The 18,619-nt window shown below is 41.9% G+C and overlaps 1 protein-coding gene across 8 annotated transcripts; it reads left to right on the top strand.

Moving 5' to 3' along the window:
* Positions 1-25: 25 nt before the first annotated feature.
* LOC111253318 (uncharacterized) lies at positions 26-17,709 on the top strand. Of its 8 annotated transcripts, none has more exons than XM_086993238.1 (24): positions 26-319; positions 2,122-2,168; positions 2,313-2,429; positions 2,743-2,903; positions 3,302-3,398; positions 3,552-3,643; positions 3,866-4,024; positions 4,303-4,392; positions 4,709-4,786; positions 5,087-5,210; positions 5,513-5,889; positions 6,067-6,166; positions 6,367-6,532; positions 7,035-7,241; positions 7,419-8,041; positions 8,240-8,421; positions 8,693-8,979; positions 9,525-10,023; positions 10,391-10,785; positions 11,087-11,256; positions 11,585-11,898; positions 12,894-13,094; positions 13,330-13,460; positions 16,942-17,709. In XM_086993238.1, exons 2-23 carry the CDS (start codon positions 2,138-2,140, stop codon positions 13,453-13,455), a joined length of 4,596 nt encoding a protein of 1,531 aa, XP_086849364.1. In that variant the 5' UTR covers positions 26-319; positions 2,122-2,137; the 3' UTR covers positions 13,456-13,460; positions 16,942-17,709. The 8 variants fall into 8 exon arrangements, with proteins under 8 accessions (XP_086849364.1, XP_022668288.1, XP_022668289.1 ...); XM_022812553.2 differs by having other exon boundaries at positions 36-319; positions 5,090-5,210; positions 12,894-13,134; XM_022812554.2 differs by having other exon boundaries at positions 36-319; positions 5,537-5,889; positions 12,894-13,134.
* The last annotated feature ends 910 nt before the right edge of the window (positions 17,710-18,619 follow it).

The following is an 18,619-nucleotide window of genomic DNA, read 5'->3' as shown; positions in this document are numbered from 1 at the left end:
TCTAGGCAGCTTGTAATCAAGCCTCTCGGTAATCTGAATTTTTGAGAAATAATTTATTTCGATAGTCACACCTATTCCGTCATTGGTGTGAGCTCAACCCGAACTTGAACTCACGGAGATACCGGGGTAGGGGTCCACAAGAAATCTGTCCCCTTGGGTATGAGAACTAAGACACAACGGCTTCAACGCGCTGGTATTGCTCTATCCTACGCAATTTGACCCTCTGTTGTGATATGTTCGTGATCTTGAGTATCTGCAAACACCAATAGCTGATCCCGAAACGGGTAACGGACCCCCGCTGGGACCACTGCTTTCGACCGTATGTACACCATCAATTTGTGAAATTTTTGTGACCTGTGTAATCCTTGTTGATTTGTAGGATGGATAGTCTTGCGGCGTTAGCCGAGGACTTCTAGATGAGTGTTATTCACAGATAACTTTAACACGACTTGTGAAGAAGGTGTCGGCGGATGAATTTGAATAGCAGGATAGAATTTGATGCCAGTCATCAGCTGAATCCTATGTGTGTAGATCAATGTAGGCTTTACCATTTTTTTGTGAACTTCTCTAGCAATGCTAATTGTGGAGTAAAGCAATGCTTTTTCAGGGCTTGCAAGTGACACAACGAACAATTAGAAATTAAATCGATTAGTTTGCTACGTACTGGCTCAGTAGTTTTTTGGGGCCAAGCGGTTTTATGAACCGGAAGGCCAAGCAAATCTTGAATACGGCCTTGACTCAAGATGAATGTAAATCAGGCCTACTTCACATCCAACTTGTTGGACTGATGAGGACCGGATTGCCGAGTCTTTCCCTTTGACAGCCCGCTCGATCTATCTGAAGTCATCCCTCAAGATCCTCGCCACGACAAGTGAAGTACAACATGCCTTTCGAGCTGGCAAGTACAAGACGATATGTGTTGCGACACAATTAGTCCGTCAGATAGGTGTCGTTGGCCATTTTCGTTGTACTAATTAGCCTGTTGACATCACGGCGTGCTGTAAACTTGGCATGTTCGTGCGGAAGTGTGACAAAATGTAAACTCATTGATTGTTGGTTAGCAGATGTGGTGGTGCTGCCACAACATGGCGAAGTCGGGTTGCGGGCTCAGAGTATTTGTGTCGATGGGTGCGGAATACGCTTGCCACTGTAGGCCGTTAGAGATTGCAAGGGAGAGCATCGTGTATAGAAAGTAGTGTTTTTGCAGATTTCATTCACACCGATTAGCTTACAATAGACAAAGTTTGATGTCATTTCAGATACCAGCAGCGTGATAGAAAGGTGTGGATATTTGACCTGTCGAACGATCGAAATCGATCCCTGAACAGAAACACACTTAAACGTTTGAGCTCTCTGGGACGACATGTCAGAAGTGCAATAACAAGTTGCGCCGTGAAACCGCTTTCAAAGAAGCCAACACCATAATGTCTGCGTTAAAATCGGCAAAAATTGTTTTTTTTTTTTAGCAAAACAGAACCCGTTGCGAAAAGCAAAGATTCAGAGACTTCGTTAGTCGAGTATATTACTGCGAAGACCAGTATTATAAGACCCCTTCCAAGTAAAATCTGAACGTACTTACATCGTAGCCTAACACTGATTACCTTAGTTCTCAAGAATCGGCTAACAGAACTCAGTACAGAACAGCTATTATTATTGGGACTGTTTTCCGAGAAAAAAAAAAGCTCAAGTCAGCAACGTACAACGACGAACAGGAACGTGCTTCTCGGCAACGCTGTCGTCACACAGCAGTTCATCACATTGGACGAACAGGGTCTCTATGATTAGGTATCAAAGAGGAACTCTACGTCTATCTAAAATGGACGCTTTCGACCGGAACGAAGGCCGAAAACCTAAACGTACGAGCGGGTTGTTTTAGAAACTAATTTCTCTATCAGGCAATGTTCAACAATCGATGTTTCATTATTTGTTGCTTTTCCTGAAGCCATTTCAGAACTATTATACGAGTTGCGCCTGTGACGCGATATCTTTTCTTTATACACACGCCAGATGCGTTTTAATTCATAATAACTACCAATGCATATTATCATCACAGGCACAGCTGAATGAATTTTATGTGACTTTTTATATTTCAATTTATCGCATAAACTATAACTATTTCAGAAGCAGCTAACTGGACATGGCACCACCTAAACGAAGGCTTGATGGAGGTCAGTTAATAACGATTAACTTCAGCAAGAATTTTTATTTCGTTTTAATTGAGTAGCTCGGAAATGCTTTACACTTTAGATATAAATACTACATCGCAATTTGTATGGCTCTGCTCCCTATTATCACTTGTGCTCTACTAACAGAACCGCCTAGAAAGCGGGGTCGGCCTTCGAAGGCAGATTTGGCAGAACGTGAAAGACGTCGCGAAGCGTTGGCGCTTGGAGGATGCGCCAGATGCGGCGGATGTACACGGCAGCATGGTACGTAACCAAAGCGATTGAAGCCGTTTTGGCGACTTCGAGGGACAGATTCAGTAAGCGTTTCGCGTAGTGTCACATGAGCGAAACACCATATATGTCGACTATAGATGGACAGTTTCACGAAGAGCAGAGCAGCATATCCGATTCAATTCCTGATCAGTATGTTGAATTACAACAAATAAATGTTCTTGTTGTTGTTGTTGTTTGCTCTTTCATTGTTCAGATTTTTTTTGATTTCAGCAAAAAGCGAATCTATAAATTTCAGATCAGCTGGTTGATACTGATGATCTAATTGTGACGGTGCGTCTTACAGATTGCGAACAATGTGTTCCTTGCCAGAACAGGGCAAACCGCATTAGGGCATCATCAGATCCGAATGGAGGCTGTTCGTCGTCCTTATTGTCATCCTTGGATGGCGAAATTTGCATTATGCGTAAATGTGAATTACTTACGGAGGACTCTGACGTATTCAAGGTAAATAGAGAACAACAGTGTAAATTTACTAGTTGCAACTGTCCTCGTAAACAATCACAACCATCAGCCGTTATTTCTTCATTCACTTACGCTCTTCTTGGTGTATGACAAATAGGAAGACTGTCATTTGGCCCAGCTCCTGCAAACACAATTATCGATAGAATCGGTAAGCGTTCATTAATGAATGCATTATAGAATTTATATGCATTCAGATTCATTTCTTCGACCAGCAGCAGTAGAAAGCTTTCACTGAAACCTCAGTCAGCCGCATCGCATTGAAGAATAGAGAAGATCAGCCTATTGAATCGACGCGTAGAAGGTGCGATTATTGCACAAGTTCATATTAATTTTCCTATTCTATGGAAACGAATGACGGATTGCGCGAATCTTGTGTGCAGGCAATTGGGGACCCGCGTTTAACCTTTCTGGGTGCGGAAGATGTTCACACGTCACGGCCTAGAAAACAACAACCACATCTCCGACAAACTAAACCTAGTAAGTAAACAGTTATGGTGGCCTTTGCTTAGGCAAAAACGCCCTCTGTAACTAGCAGATGCTCAACGATGTCGATCAATTGTGCCAAAATAAACCAAAAAAACTGTTCCTATTCCGGTGGACTATGATGAACTTTTTCACGTTCTGCTCTAGCTCTCACCGAAGACGAGAAGGAATACCTGGCCAATCTTGTCGGCAGCAATACAAACAGGCGTCCTACCATACCAGCTATCCTCAAACGAAAGGTGGATCTTTTTTTTATTGGTTTAGATGAATATGCGTGCAAGTGGGATACAATAAATAGAAATGAAAACAAGTCATTTTTGTTTTTATGTAAATTTTTCTAGAATACCCAATGACATGAAACATGACCGCAGTTTGTTTATTAAAGGTCATTTACTTGTCGTTGATTTTCGTATTTGCCATTTTATTGAGTCGTCCTACTTTTAATAATCCTTACACGCAAGCGGTCAATGACTGTTGAGCTCGGCAATACCGTTCCGAACAGCGGGCAATCGTCTGTCCTAACTGATGTAAGAGCAACTTCTCAAGAAACTGCCCCAGCGAGCGGTGTATCGACCATCAACCAGTCTGCAATAACAGCCGCAGTTCAAAGTGGACACCCGGTAAGCGGCCAACAAATGAATCTTTTCATAGCAGTTGCTCTTCTCTGTCTAATAACAAAGGTGGTTACGACGTTGTACATTACTTGTAGCCAGTAGAAAGTAGGTTTCTGCGGATAGTGAGGCACACAATCTGAAAGTCCTGAGTTTATCTACGAACTAGATATCGGACTATATTAGCCTGTTATAGGACAAAACATAGATTCCCCAAATCCTTACATGTATGACCACCTGCGCAGTCAAATGGTACCGCACTATGAGACAGTTTTTGTTTCTAACAGGTGCTTATCGTAAATAGCGACCAGCTTTCGCTTCTTGAGAACTCCCAAGAGATCGTCGTTATGCAAGGTTCGGACCCTAAAACACTCGAGGTTTGTGTCTCCTACCAGCTTGTGGTAGCGTCAAGAATTCATTTGACATAGGCTCTACCTATGAAGCGTACGATCCTTCGAAGGGGGCTCAGGCTAGTTCTGCTTTGAATCATAAGGCGGAACCACGCTTTTAAAATCAGTTCATCTACTTCTAATGATAATTATTACAAATATGCAATTGCATTGTATAAAAAGAACGTGACTATATAAAGCTCTGGCGTGTTTCTGATGCTCAGAGCACAATTAGTGCGACACCCAATCATTGCGATGACCCAAACTCGAAAATCTGTTCAGCAGTAATTCTTTCATTTTCTAGGTGTCCGTGGTTCGTTTAAACGATGAAAGTAACAGTTCAGCAGGGGCAGAGGTCTGGATGTTGGGCCAAAACGTAGAGGTAAGTTCACATTTGCACCTGTCATGTAGGTCGCTCCGTCATTGTATTTTCTACGTTGTTTTAAGATAATCATGATTAACTTCAGCTTGAGTTAGTGTTAGCTTATTGTAGCAAGCTCGCACTAAGGTGGTATCCAAATCTGCAACATTGTTTATCATGCACCTGCCTTATTCACACACTGTTATGAGTAACTGTGGAGAGTTTCACAAAACTCTAAATAAAATTAAAGATAAACTGACACCGACGAAATACGCCTTCGTCCAGTGTTTGGTCAAACCATAGTGCGTTGAACCCTATTAGCAGGCAGTCGAGGAGGGAGTGTCCGTAGAGGACTTTGATGGAACTATTGAGTATGACGAGGAAGAAGATGGCTACGATCCTCACAGAGTTCGTGCACACATCACCCGTGGAATCGGCGCTTTTGGTAAGGACCAACCCGGAAACGACTTACCTACCTACCTACCTATGAGCCTACATCTTTAATAATGTGACGCGGACAAAGTATTGACATTTACCTGACTATGTTTTGATGACCATTTGTCTGATGCTTCCTATACGATGAAGCACCTCGTAACATGGTGGTTTCTATCACACGAATAGCGATTATTTTGCGGAACATATAACTATATCCATAGGCTTATAATAATAATAAGTTAATCATGTGCGGATCATGGCCCGTAACGTGTGAACTCGTCGAAGTAAATGTTTCTTCTTTGCTAACACAAGGGCGAAAACGGGTCATTCCTGTAGCTGCTACACCATCGCCAAATGCAAGTGCTCATGAGTTTTTAAGCCCAGAGCAACGACATTTACTTGCGCGGAAAAAGGGACGCTCAAAGTTATTATCGACGCCTCGTCAGCGCAAGAGTCGATTATTTGTCGTCGCGGAAGATGGAGCTACAATTGTGATTACCGGAGCAGCAATCACAGATCGCGCTCGAGCTGTCGAGATTGCTGACGAGAAAATGCCGTACGTCCGTGAGAAGATGGCAATCATACAAAATGCTGCTAACTTAGGAAGCGCAGGGGGCAGACAGAAGGGATCCGGACCGAGTCGAATAGGACAAAACAAAAACTTACGGTTGCAGCATCAGAAATCACAGGTTTGAGAAATTTACGAATCATAGTATAGAGTTTAAGAGTACCTCTTCTGCGATTCAAGATGTCGCACCTTAGGATTGTAGTGTATTTCCATTTGATGCATACTTGTAGGGATGTAATCTAACAAGTATCTATAGAATATTAGTACGTAACATTATTTCTACTTTTTTTCAAACTAGTCTCGTGCGGAGGATATAGGTCCGGCTCCAGCATCCGCCCCACATTCAGGAGTCAAGATCGAAGACGCGGTGGCGCAGCCTGAAGTTCCGCCTCAAAAAAGTAAATTAATTTATGTGCTTTAAGTAAAAGCACATAAGACTTATGGGGTCTTAATATCTAAAAAAAACAATCAATTTAAGCATTACAGGAGTTGTATTAAACTAATTCGGACGTCGTTCAAATAAGCTTTATTAATATATAAAATAATAATATTTATTAATGAAAATTTCTATTTTCAATAACACAATATGGACCATCAGGTAGCGGAAATAGCAATCTGGTAATGGCACTGGAAGACTGTACGACGGACGTAGCGGATATGGGCTCAATGCAAAAACTACCCAATCAGATCCAACTGGTCGAAAGCGATCTTCCGCTAGCAGAAGCTGAGAACGTACATTACCTTCTAGGAAATTACCTCTTCAGGTGACACCCACGTCGCATCATATCTGTACCTATTGTGGAACAGCGTGTCTTCGTAACTTTTATACGGTTTAAGTTAATGTCTACGATTGTCCAACCCAGCTGTCAAGTAGACTGATTTCATTTGTGTGTATAATGTAGGTCGCAAATACCTGTCAATTTTTTCCACCACCGCCTCTGGCTTTATTATGCTAAAAAAAAAAAAGTAAAAAAAAATTGAGGTATATTTCTTAGGTTGGTGAATACGAACAAGTATAATTTGGAAAATTTACACTGTTCATACAGATGTTTTACTGCGTTTGACACCATTTGACAACGATAGAAATATATCGAAATGTAAATTCTGATGAGATTGGTAGATTGTTACCAAATCAAAAGATCCGAGAATTTGTGGTAGAAAATCCCCTGGCTATGATGCCAGTGTATGCATTCGAATTTAGCAATAGTTGTGGATTATTCCACACACCATTTAACGCGTCAAAATTTGCGGATGTGGTTTTTTCAGGCAGATGTACTCATCACAAGAGCCTCTTCGGTGCTTGATTTGTAAAGATGAAGTCGTATTTTCTCAGCTGATCGACCTAGAGAAGCACTATCAGATGACTCACGATGTTCAGACCGTTAGCGTTAAAGCTGAATTTTCCGATTTAGCTGTTTTTATTTGCCTGCCAGATGATGTTACCGAGGAAACCGTTTTAAAGTCAACTTGTCAGTAAGTAGTTACTTGTACGCTGTGAATTAATAACCGGAAATTCGATGTGCATGCTGTGTATACAGGTTGAAGACCGTATCACAAATTACCACGACCTGACACCCTCGAACTAGCAGGGTCATTTAAAAATGGATGCCAGTTAATCAAAACGACACGACGTTTCTAATTTACTTCTAGATTTTGTAGCGCAACTCTTCGAACTTTGGTTGAAGTGAGAGATCATTACATGTCGCGCCACCAGCGCTGCGTGAGGCACATTTTCGAAGGTCAACTAGCCAATCTGTCGACATCTTTTTACTGTTCTACTTGCAATTTCGCCTCGGCCACCTTCGACCTTCATCATGAACACATGAAGACTGCGCATCTATCGATGACCTTCGTGTGTCGCTATTGTGACTACTTCACCCCCCGACCCGGCCGCCTGAAGGTCCATGTTAAACAACGCCATCTACACGGCCAGACAGGTCTGAATCTCCAATGCGTCATTTGTTCCGTCTACGTCCACGGCCGAGACCGCCTGCTAAAGCACGTGCTGCTGTCCCACGCGGTTCAGACCGGCCCCACGATCTGGTCCTGCTCGATGTGTCTCGAATCAACTACCGGCCATGACGATTTACTCGACCATATGGCGAAGTGTCCTGAGCACTTGAAACAAACAACAAACGACGACAACAAAGCAACAACAAATGGAAACGAACTGGTAAGATTAGAGGAGCGTGATGACACCTTCAAGTGTTCTCAATGCGATCAGACGTTCACGCGCAAAGAAGAACTTGACAGGCACGCTATTGAAGCGAAGTGTGAGTCTAACGTAAGCTATTTATTACTCTGATCAACAAAAATGATTGCCTTTTAAATCGTGACTAACAGGTCGGCTCTTTCAAGCCAAACCATATTATATTCAGGCTGTGTGGAAATGAAGAGTAGAACATAAGGAAAAATCGATTTCTTCATTATTGTGGCGACGATTAAGTTTAAGTCGGTTCTCGTCCGAAAAGGTGTTCCGGACGATGGCGACAACGACGCAGAGGGCCTGGATGAACGTGCTAGTACGTGTTTCCTCTGTGATTTGACGTTCAAGAACTCGGAATTAACTGCTCAACATTTACATCATGTACACATGAAATGGATCAAGAGGACGGTCCGTTCCGCTGATAAGGCGCCAGAGGTCGCTACACAGGTTAGAAATGGAAATGGAAAAAAAATTAAGATTTGATTTTGTTTCTTCCCCAATGGTATTTGTCAACCTTTACTAAGAACTATTGTAACACTATATCCGAAGATGGCGCTGATGAACAACTAGTACTGAATAAGAGTACTAAGAAGTCAAATTTTCGCGCGCCAAATTTTCGTTGCGCAGCATTCATCCTATTAATGTCATTTTTGCCCACGCCACCCATGACGATCGTCTATGCGTTTACGTATTTGCCAAATTTGATTTGCTGATTTAGTTATGCCCGCTCAACGATGCCACAGAGGTAATAATGGATCCAAGTGCGATGCTAGAACAAAACGAAATACCAACCGACGCTCAGCTAAAAGAGATGGGCTTTCCAGAAAAGGTTGGCCATTATTGTCACCTTTGTAACGTCGTCATCAAAAGCTATACTCTGTTCTACCTACATATGCATAACCTGCATGGCATGTTAAAAAGATTTACGTGTGTTGTCTCCAGCTGTTCGAATACGTTTGATGATAGTGCAGCATTTCAGATCCATGCTGGAATCCATGATCAGCGGTAAGTAGGTCAATTCCAGACCCTCGCCTAGCCCTCTTTGTCAATGCTCATAGTAGAGGCTTGCGAACAATGTATCCTGTGTTCTTGAAGTTGATTATGGACCGAAGTGTAACCAAAGTATTTAGGTTTAGATTGTTCATATTTATTGATTCTTACGCAGTTACAATAACTTCCAACTTCCCTGCATTAATCTGCAGATCTTTGCAAGGCAATTAAAGCTTGTAAGTATGAGCGATTATAGATCTGCAGAATAATGGAGAAAAGCTACACAATTACGCAATATCTAGTAAGTATGTTTACATTTTCATTCTTTATCAGGACAAATCGTTTTTTGTCTCGGCGTGTTTCTAGTGGTTCGAACGGTTTGGTCTCATAGTCAACAGGCCCGAGTTCGTTACTTCGGGTCCCTTTATATTATCTCTACAATCAACATCTTTTTTTTCTGTAAACTAATTAACTGTGTGTTAAATATGTTTCTGCAACGCCAGTTTTCAATTTCTGATTCGCTGTTTTGACCTTGCTTTAAATGCTCGACTCGGCTTTAGGGCAGAGCATTTCTGCGCAATGTGCGACCTAATTTTCAATACGAGCGATGAACTGCAAGAACATTTCATGAGTCCGGAACATGCGACGCAGCACATGCGTGTACAAGATCAATATAATCGTTCTGAACCGCACAATTACTGCTGTCGTGTATGCCATACGTGGCATGGACTTATGTCGACTTTCGTGCGTCACATGGAAACCGAAAGCCACCAGTATCCATGTCAGCATTGTGGACAGATGTTTGTACAGCCAGCACCACGCCGGAATCATATCCGTAACGTGCATCCAGAACTAGCTCATATATGCGAAATCTGCGGAACAAGCGCCCCATCGGCCCAGGCGTTATGGTCTCACCTATCACAGCACAGTGTGGTTCATGAGTGCTCGAAATGCCACCGGCGTTTCCTTCAGAAAGAACAACTTCTAGCTCACATGGAAGCGCACGCCCCACCGACACCTTGTCCATGGGAAGGCTGTAATCGGCGGTTGAACACGAAGGTTTGAATGCATTTAGTCAGTTACGACATCATTCTGGAGCGGGGCGCGAATTTTTCAAATCGTTTGCAGTTACTGCTCGACTCTCGAAACTTAGAACTAAGTAGAGATGTAAAGGGTTATTTTCTCATTAGTTTGCCCAGAGTCACACTTCATTCAAGCGAAAAAGCTACTCTTAGTTCAACGTGTTTAGTAGACAAACTTAGAAGTACGTGGAGGTCCAAGCTCAAAAGCTCAAGGCTGCCACGCTTTGTTTTGTGCTGGGAGCCAGTTGGGTAAAGTAATTGTCGAACTGCTGAAGTGCATAGAATTTACAGCGTATATTCGCTAACTTTCAGCGAAATGTTACTTGGCTGACTTTTGATTACAGGTTGGATTGTATAACCATCTCCGTCTTCACCGGGGGGAGTGTGATTTCAAATGTCCAATTTGCGAACGAGGTTTCTTCAAAAAGAAGTATTTAGACATCCACCTCAAAAGCCACGAGAGCCCTAGAACTATGCCTTCGGGCGGGGGAATCCCTTTGTTGGGGTCGCACGGCGGCTTGCTTAAGCCTCGAGTAAATGGCGGCGGTAGTGCCCCTGAAGTTCGGCTAATCTGTGCCGGATGCCTAAAAGGTTTTGATTCAGAGAGTGACTTTAAGACACATGACTGCAGCTCGACATCAATGCCTGATCAGCAGAGATCCGATCAATCAATGAGCGATACTAGCGAGCAAATAAATCTAAATCCATCGATTGAGGGACAACAGCAGAACGTGGAAAAGTTAGTGCCTGATTTTTTTCGGTTCGGTTCACACGCAGTACTAAATTCTGCTTACGTATCGGTTACGGAATTGTCCCCTGTGCAAATCGATTTTATACTGCTGCTCAAATTGACTGCTATTTTAACGTTTGGATATTTGTAATTAATTTTTGCTGTCATAGATAGGCCTTAGTATCCGTAATGTCTCGTCTATCCCGTTGTATCTAGTCTAATCTTCATTAACCTGGGTGTCCTATGCATTGTCAAGTGCTTACATATTGATCACATTTTGAAATTGTCTGGATTTTTCTCACTGTTTCAGTTCCGAAGATTTAGCAGAGTTCTTGTCAGAAGGAACCGCTGGCGGCCTACTGGATACATGTCAGGACAACACTGTGACAATTCGCAAAGATCTTGCCAGAGGGGAAGCCTACATTACAATGCTAGAAGCTGGAACGCAATTCAGTCTCGATGTTCAAGGGGACATAGATGGTATGGCAAAGGTTTTTATTCAATTAGGGCACAAAAGCCTTAAAATCAGGAAAATGCTATCAATCAATTGAGACAAATTAAGCCGCAATCTCTATTGCTGGTATTGCCCTTCTGTCAATTTCTCCGGCTTTCAGCTTTGCAACCATGCTTCCCCCCTAAGTTTACTTTCGTATTCCGTAACCTCACTTATTAATTAGTTACAGCGAATTCCTAATTGGAATAGGTTACGGTTAGAGATGAAGTGATATCAGTTCGTTCTGTGTAGTGACGAATTAAAAAGACGGATGCAAGACCCTTCCGAATTGTTACGTCCCGCAATCTGCTCCAGGCATCGACGAGATGGATGAGGAAATGGCCGTACAGCTTGTTCGGGCTGCTGGAGGAGCTGGAGTCACACATTTGCAGGTAGATAAAGGCGGCCGAGCAGCACAATATAAGGTACTCGCCTATCGTGAAAACAGATTAGGTGAAGACGCCCATGTAGACGCTTTTACACTGGATACGGCTCAACCTGTTGATAGTACCCATAAACAGCATGACATGGACATCATTTTGGAGGAACCGCAGGAAAATCTCGGATTGTCACACCTCCCAGATGCCGTACATTCGATGAACGAGCCAACTGGCGAAAAAAACGACACGGTACGACACGCTAGTAGTCTCAGTGCTCTGTTTAGATATTATAGATTTTAAACAAGGTCGATCATTTTCACCTTTGGTAGGTATCTTAAATATATGCAACATAAAAGCAGCACCAATTCAACAAATGAAGAAGACATTAAATAGCAGACAGCGCTACCATTACGTTGTTATTCGTTATCCTGTTCAAGTAAAGTGTACTTGGACGTAAATATACGTCGTCTTGCTTACAGACCTTCCGCAGCGGACATAAGTGCAGCTTTCATTCGGCTCCATTAGCACACACAGCATGGTCCAACCAACCCAAGCATTGCGTAGTGCACGTCGGTCCTTTTTGAGGCCAATGACAACAATTTCGGGTTGGCCTTAGCCACCCGTTCCTTCCGTCGTAGCATGACTTCCGGGTAGACTGGCATTTAGCGGTTATCATAAAATGTATGCAGAGCCAGAGCTCTCATGGAAAAAGCGGGCTATACCATGGCTAGCCTGTAACTAGCCCAGATGAGTTCAAAGTCGTATAAGGCCGCTGATGTTAGCTTGAATTTGGAAAGCGACCGTTTTTTTTTTTAACTCCTTCCGCTACATGGAGTTCCGCGGCTGGGTAAAGTCAGTGCCCAAAAATGCTTCACGTATTCTAAAGGCGCGCAGGGCAACCGGTGTTATTTGCTGATAGTCGCCTCTCGGGCTTTGGTCCCATTTCAGCCGCCGTCCGGCACGTACAGGTGAAGGCGGACAAATGGCTGCTGAACCTCTTGCTCACTCGTAGATTGCGAAATCATCGGCGATCTTTATGGAAATTTTTACCTCAGCGAATTTGGACTTGCTTTCCTAGAGGAATTTCGAGAATTCTAATGGTCTTGAAGCGTTTCTTTTTCAGATAAGCTAAATGCATTAGATTAATAGAGGATACACTAGTCCAAGCATTCGCCGCCAAATTTGAATTATTTCTAAGTCAGGCCTTGCCTATGTTTTTGCATAATGTGACACATCTTTTACAGCTATCGATGCCAGATTTGACAAGTGCCTTAGATTCAGTCGAGGCCTTTGCAGCAGGTGAAGATGAACTTGATGAGGCTGCCAGGTCGATGGACGAACATTTGGACCTGGTGCTGGACCATGTGGAAAACGGGTCCGGTGATCACGCTCTGACAGAGGCATTCATACAAGATCACGTTATGCAGGATCCAGTGCAACACAATGTAACTCAACACGATGTACAAGTGCCCTCCTCACAGCCTGGTAGCAAATCTTTGTCTGCATGATTCGTTGAATGCATTCGATCATGTATCATTGAAATGATTTTAGCTTGTAGCCGAGGTGTTGTCCGATAGCTAGTAAACAGGTAGATATACCGATAACTCAGGTTAGTAATAACCTGAGTTCGGTATATTCTTGGTAATTAGTACAGAATCTATAATGCTATACTATTTGCAGGAACAATTCAATGCAGTAGTGATCCGAGCAGTTCTCAGTCAATGCTCGTTACGATCGGGAATCAAGAGCTGGATATTACAGTTCCCGACGGTGTGGATCCCCAAAGCTTCGCCTATAGTAATATAGTTAAGGTAAGTAGTGTTGTACGCCGTTATCTATACCCTCCAACGCGGGTTTTACCTTGGGCCTTTTTATTATTTTCCTATATTTATGTAAAACAGGTGACGTATATTAGCAGCCGGCTATCCTCGATTAGTTATAACCAAATTGCTTTTTCCGCAACGTATTTAATCATGCGGCACACGTTAAGCACAATAATAATCGTGTTAATAATGATCCTAGTGGCGCAGCGTTGTTTTTAAACGTGAAAGACGAGAGAGAAAAAAGAAGTTGCGATTTTCGGCCGAATTAAAATTATATTCTATCTGGAAAACAAATATTTCTGTTTGGATCCCTCGCAGCTTTTTTCAAAATTGTTATACCCACAAAAAACAGCCCAATCTGAGCACTTTAGAATAGAAGCCGCTTTGGGTCTGACTGCTAGAGACCAGATGTTTGCCTTTGATTTAACCCGTTTTCCTAGGGCGTAGTACGTGAATAGGGTCGACCACCGACTGAGCTCTCGATGACGTACGTAAGTCGAGATAACCTTTGAGCGATTTCTAATAAACGTTATGGTTGATTATTGGTATCGACCTCGTTAATCTATTTTTTTTTCTGGTAGGTTGTCAAAGCTGTTTTTTTTTCTTAGTTAGGGTACTAAGTCTGTCCCCAGCGCGTTAACTAGGCATAAGAACTTTTTTTTTGTACTATACTCTACGCCAAATGAAAGTATAGAAAAAAAGATGTCTTAGTTTATGTACTGCCAGTTGATCTATTGTCACTATTCCCGGGTCGTTATTAAGGCCTAAGTAATTTTTTTGTAATAACATAAATGTTTCGAAGTCGTCTTCGAAAATGAATTAAAACGCTTTTATACTGAAATCAGCTCTACAGATATTCACCTTAACGTTTCAACTGATATCCACTTTAATAGATTAAAAAAATGCATCAATTTTCATCCGATTATCGTCTTCGATTGCCCATATGTGCTAAAAGGATATGTATTGCATATAGAAGTTTCCTTCACGAGGCATGTTCTACTTCAAATACATAATATCACTCAGCTTATCAAAAGCTCTCATTCCTTGAGAGCTTCCCTACGTAGACTTCGAGGTAATTGGTATTCGGCGTATGAACGTTTTCATTTCATGGTCAAAAAAAAAGGCCAAATGCCATTACCATTCGATTTTGGTCTTTTTTTTTAAATCGATTTGAGCTGTAGAGAAATACGCTGCATTTTCACTCTAGCAGATCTCAGATCTAGCAATTGTTAAGCGTAAACATTTGGCGTCAACAGAATTACGCCTTAACGTTCCGATGTTCTATATGGCGTTGTTTGATAGAAATGTTCTCCCGTATCCCACCCTTGTCATGTAAAAGGAACAAATGCCACATATGGTTTCTCGTCTTTTCTAAGCTTAAATGAAAAAAACTCATGTGTTTAGGTTAATCTGTTTGAGGTCATCCTAAACGCAAGAGTTGTATTCTTTCTTACTCGGTTCGTCTGTCGATGGGTGGCGAAAATTCCCCCCCCCCCCCCCTACGTAGGACACCGTGGTCAGTGTCCAACAGGAACATGTATAGCGTTTAGATGAAGCTCATCGATGGTTTCCGAAGAAGCATGACCTTTATGTCAATAGTCGGCTACATTTTGTCAAGTCAAAAAGATCATGAATTGTAGTTTGTCGCGAAGTCAACAATCTTCTCTATGAAAGAGGTTCCTAACAGGAACGAGAACTATTGTCCATCAGCCGTAATACGTTAAGATGAGATTGCATTGTTTCACGTGAAGAAAATTATTCATACAGTCGGATTGTGACTGTTCTCCATTAAAATCATGTTGGCAAATCGAGCAGGAGTGTTGCATTACTCGCAACGTCCACTTATTAGAGCTTCAAAGACAAATTACCATCCAACATGAGCGTTTCTTGACGTATTCTCGACATTTGTCGAGCAAATTGTTAAAACGGTTAATTTGCCCAAATAAATTTTATGCTGTATGGGAAAAAGCCCTTCCGGTAAAAGTATCTATGCAATCAATGAGATCTATGCCGAGGTTATGTCGCTTAATATTGGGAATTTGCGGTTTTTCCGTTACGTTTTTCGATATAAAGGTAAGATGGTCGTTGGCCAAATGCCTTATATTTTGCAAATTATGAACCATATTAACCAAATGTAAGAGTTGCGTTTCTCTATGAGAAGAAACTTCTTCCAGAAACGTGTTTTCGCGCTTAGATATAGACTAATTTCGCCGACGACGAAACATCTAGGCAAATATCACAGTCTTTTATTCTATAGAAACCTTGCTCATTAAATCACGCACAAAATACACACACACACATTTTAAGATACACTAATGCAAGGATGCTGGTGGCTTCATATTTATGAACGATTTTTCGAATTTGTTTTTAAATAATGTGCGAAGTGGGACTGTGGGCTCGGTTTACGATCAATCAAATTTCAGGAGCAACATTTATTCGCAGAGAATCCAGCTCAGTCCGGGTCGTTTTAGGTTGAACAAACCAGAGATTTTTCGTAGGGTTGACAAATAGGTCTATATAGCCGCATACGCTTGCTGAATTAGGGGCATGCAGTAGTCTAGGCATAGACAGACAGACCTGCTGGGAGCCACCCGTCTGATGGAATGTCTAACGGCGATACCGGGCGTAAAGCTCGGAAGATAGAGGGTCGAATCTGAGCGTAGACATTGATTCTTGGTGATAGTTAACCACCTAAAATAATGCCTAACGCTTCATCTGCCGGACGTAAACACGATGTACAGGGTGATACGTCTAAACTAAGAAATGGTCCTGCGCTTTGTTTCCAAGAATGTATCCAAACCAAAGAATCTTATAAGGAGACCTCATACGCTAGAAGTGTCATTCCTATTGTGCGCTTTCCCCAAAATGGCCGTCAATTTTTGACTAAAAAAACTAGTTGTAAAGCTAAATAAATGAAACTAAAAAACACTTTGTGCGATTGTAATGATTCCAAGCCCGTACAGGAACCTGGCCCTTTCGATTCGACCTACGCAAGTCAGATCTCAAAAGCTGCATGAAAACTATTTGATACAGACCGTTGATTTAGGGCGGGCAATTATTCTTATTATTATTATTATTATTATAAATTCGCCGAACGTGGAACGATTAGATAGTAGTTGACCATTGCTCACCTGTCCTACGGAAACTATACAGGGTTGTTTGTCGCGATGAGTTGACCTTTTGTTTTAAAGGAGCAGGCTATCGTTTGGTAGCCGGAGTAGCTAAATCGGTTACGACGAACAGTCCCCGAAAGTTTTCCTAACATAAACACACCACCTGTATGTATACGCCTACACGGTTAAACTAAGTACGCTATTCTACTATACCTAGGTTCTTCGTGATTTCTGCACATGATTAGTTGCCTGAGCAATCTTGCCCCTCGTTTTAACCCGAAGTCTTGCAGAATAACAGATTTCTCCGTTGTATCGTACGTTTCCGCCCCCCTTCCCTGCCCCGCTTCCCCCCGCAGGTAAAACAAGAGGACGGGAGTGAACGAGTACTTTTAGTGCCGGTTCTTCCAAATGGAGATCTCTGGAATGAGGCCGGGATCGCCATCGATGGATTGTTATTTGACTGCTAAAACATCAAAGAACTTTGTTATCCCGCTAATACGATGCTACTGCTGCTGCTGCTAAATCTGAGCGGCGTTTAGTGTGCTTGTTTGGCACTACGAAAAAATTTTAAAAACACTACGGAAAAATGGCCTTCCTAAGAGCGGGAAGGTTTAGATAAATACTTAATTGTATCTAATTACAAAAGTATATATCCGACTCAAATATACGAAAGCATTATTTGCTAGGCTCTGCAAAATTTGATTTTCAGCTAAAAAAAAATTGCTATAATAGTGCACTGATGAAACAAATTGAAAACTATTGCCTGATGGTGATTTCGGGTGCTATCCATTTAATCAGCAATATAATACATAACCATATATAAATATGTTGTCTAGTTAAGGACCAATGTGGAAAGCGTTGGTTAAACATCGTAACAAAGCTGAATAGGACCTAATCGGTTATTTTTTCGTCCGATGAGCTAGTTAAACTGAATACTTAACGGTCAAGTCAATGTAGGGTACCTCTGCCATTCCTCACGACTGATGGAAAAGTAGCTTGTAGCCAGATTTTTAGATGGCAGAACTTAGTAAAACATTTTTGGTATGACAGGATTTATGAATTGCCTGATGTGGATTTAATCCAGGAAAGTACTATGAAACAATAAAGGTTAAAAGTGCAAATAATTTTCTCGAAACTCATTTTTAGGTACAACAGTAATAATATACCTCTTCTATTTAGCCCAGGTTCCCCTTGTGCTGCTAGCTAGTTAGGGCTGACCATATGCTAAAACAGGTTGGCCGAAGCATCTATTTCAGGTGTATAAACATACCTCAGTCAAAATAGAATCTCTCCGCTTTTTACGACTTTTTACCTAAAACACTAGCAGCTAATGTATTCTACAAACAAGAAAGGCCTTATCCTTGGGAACATTTTACTTGTCAGCCCATCTACGGAAGTGTTTGGCCAACGCAAGCATAAATCAGATGAGCAGTGCAAGGACTGTACTCAAGAGTGGGGCAGCATTTCTTATTAGAGGCCCGATAGCGCTCACAGGATGCGGTGTGACATCAGTAATATCACCTTAGTGGTCCTTAGCCAGTTGAGGCCTTTTTCTTTACTAATTTCATGGCTGATACGAGTCAGTTTGTGTAATGATTTCCTGTAACTCTGTAGCCGATGATATAATACTCCTTTCTCATCCCATAACTTAGAGAGGTACAGCATTTTTTAATGATGAGTGCTTCCGTGGCATCAAACAAGACCTAACCGGTTTGGTTTGCGTTTAGGGAACCTTTCAACGTTGGTAACGATATAGTATATAAGGAACAAGGAGCATAGAATTCACTGTTTCTTTTGTTTGTGAAAGGGTTCATTGGGACCCGCCTCCTTTTTCGATATTTCATAATTCACAACAATTACCGGAACTACTAGCTTTGCAGAGAGTTCTTGGGTTAATTGCGCCACATTTTGTTTTTAAAAATTGCCTGTTGCTATTTTCCGACCCCCGAAAATATGGCTCCGAAAATATGGCTTGCTATTTAAATTGAAAAGCGATTAAATCAGAGTTGGAACGCGGTAATACATTCATTCGTT

Source organism: Varroa destructor, unplaced genomic scaffold (assembly GCF_002443255.2).
Source record: "Varroa destructor unplaced genomic scaffold, Vdes_3.0 BEIS01000006.1, whole genome shotgun sequence".
NCBI classification, from domain to species: Eukaryota; Metazoa; Arthropoda; class Arachnida; order Mesostigmata; family Varroidae; genus Varroa; species Varroa destructor.
Note: the sequence above shows the minus strand (reverse complement) of the source record. Positions and strands in the feature narration are given on the sequence as shown.

Bases quoted from the DNA above. Each gene is read 5' to 3' on its own strand.
- LOC111253318 (XM_022812551.2), top strand. From the start codon at position 2,138: ATGGCACCACCTAAACGAAGGCTTGATGGAG. The intron at 4,025-4,302 runs GTAAGCGGCCAA...TGTTTCTAACAG, and splicing joins CAGTTCAAAGTGGACACCCG to GTGCTTATCGTAAATAGCGA. The intron at 8,422-8,692 runs GTTAGAAATGGA...TTGCTGATTTAG, and splicing joins CGCCAGAGGTCGCTACACAG to TTATGCCCGCTCAACGATGC.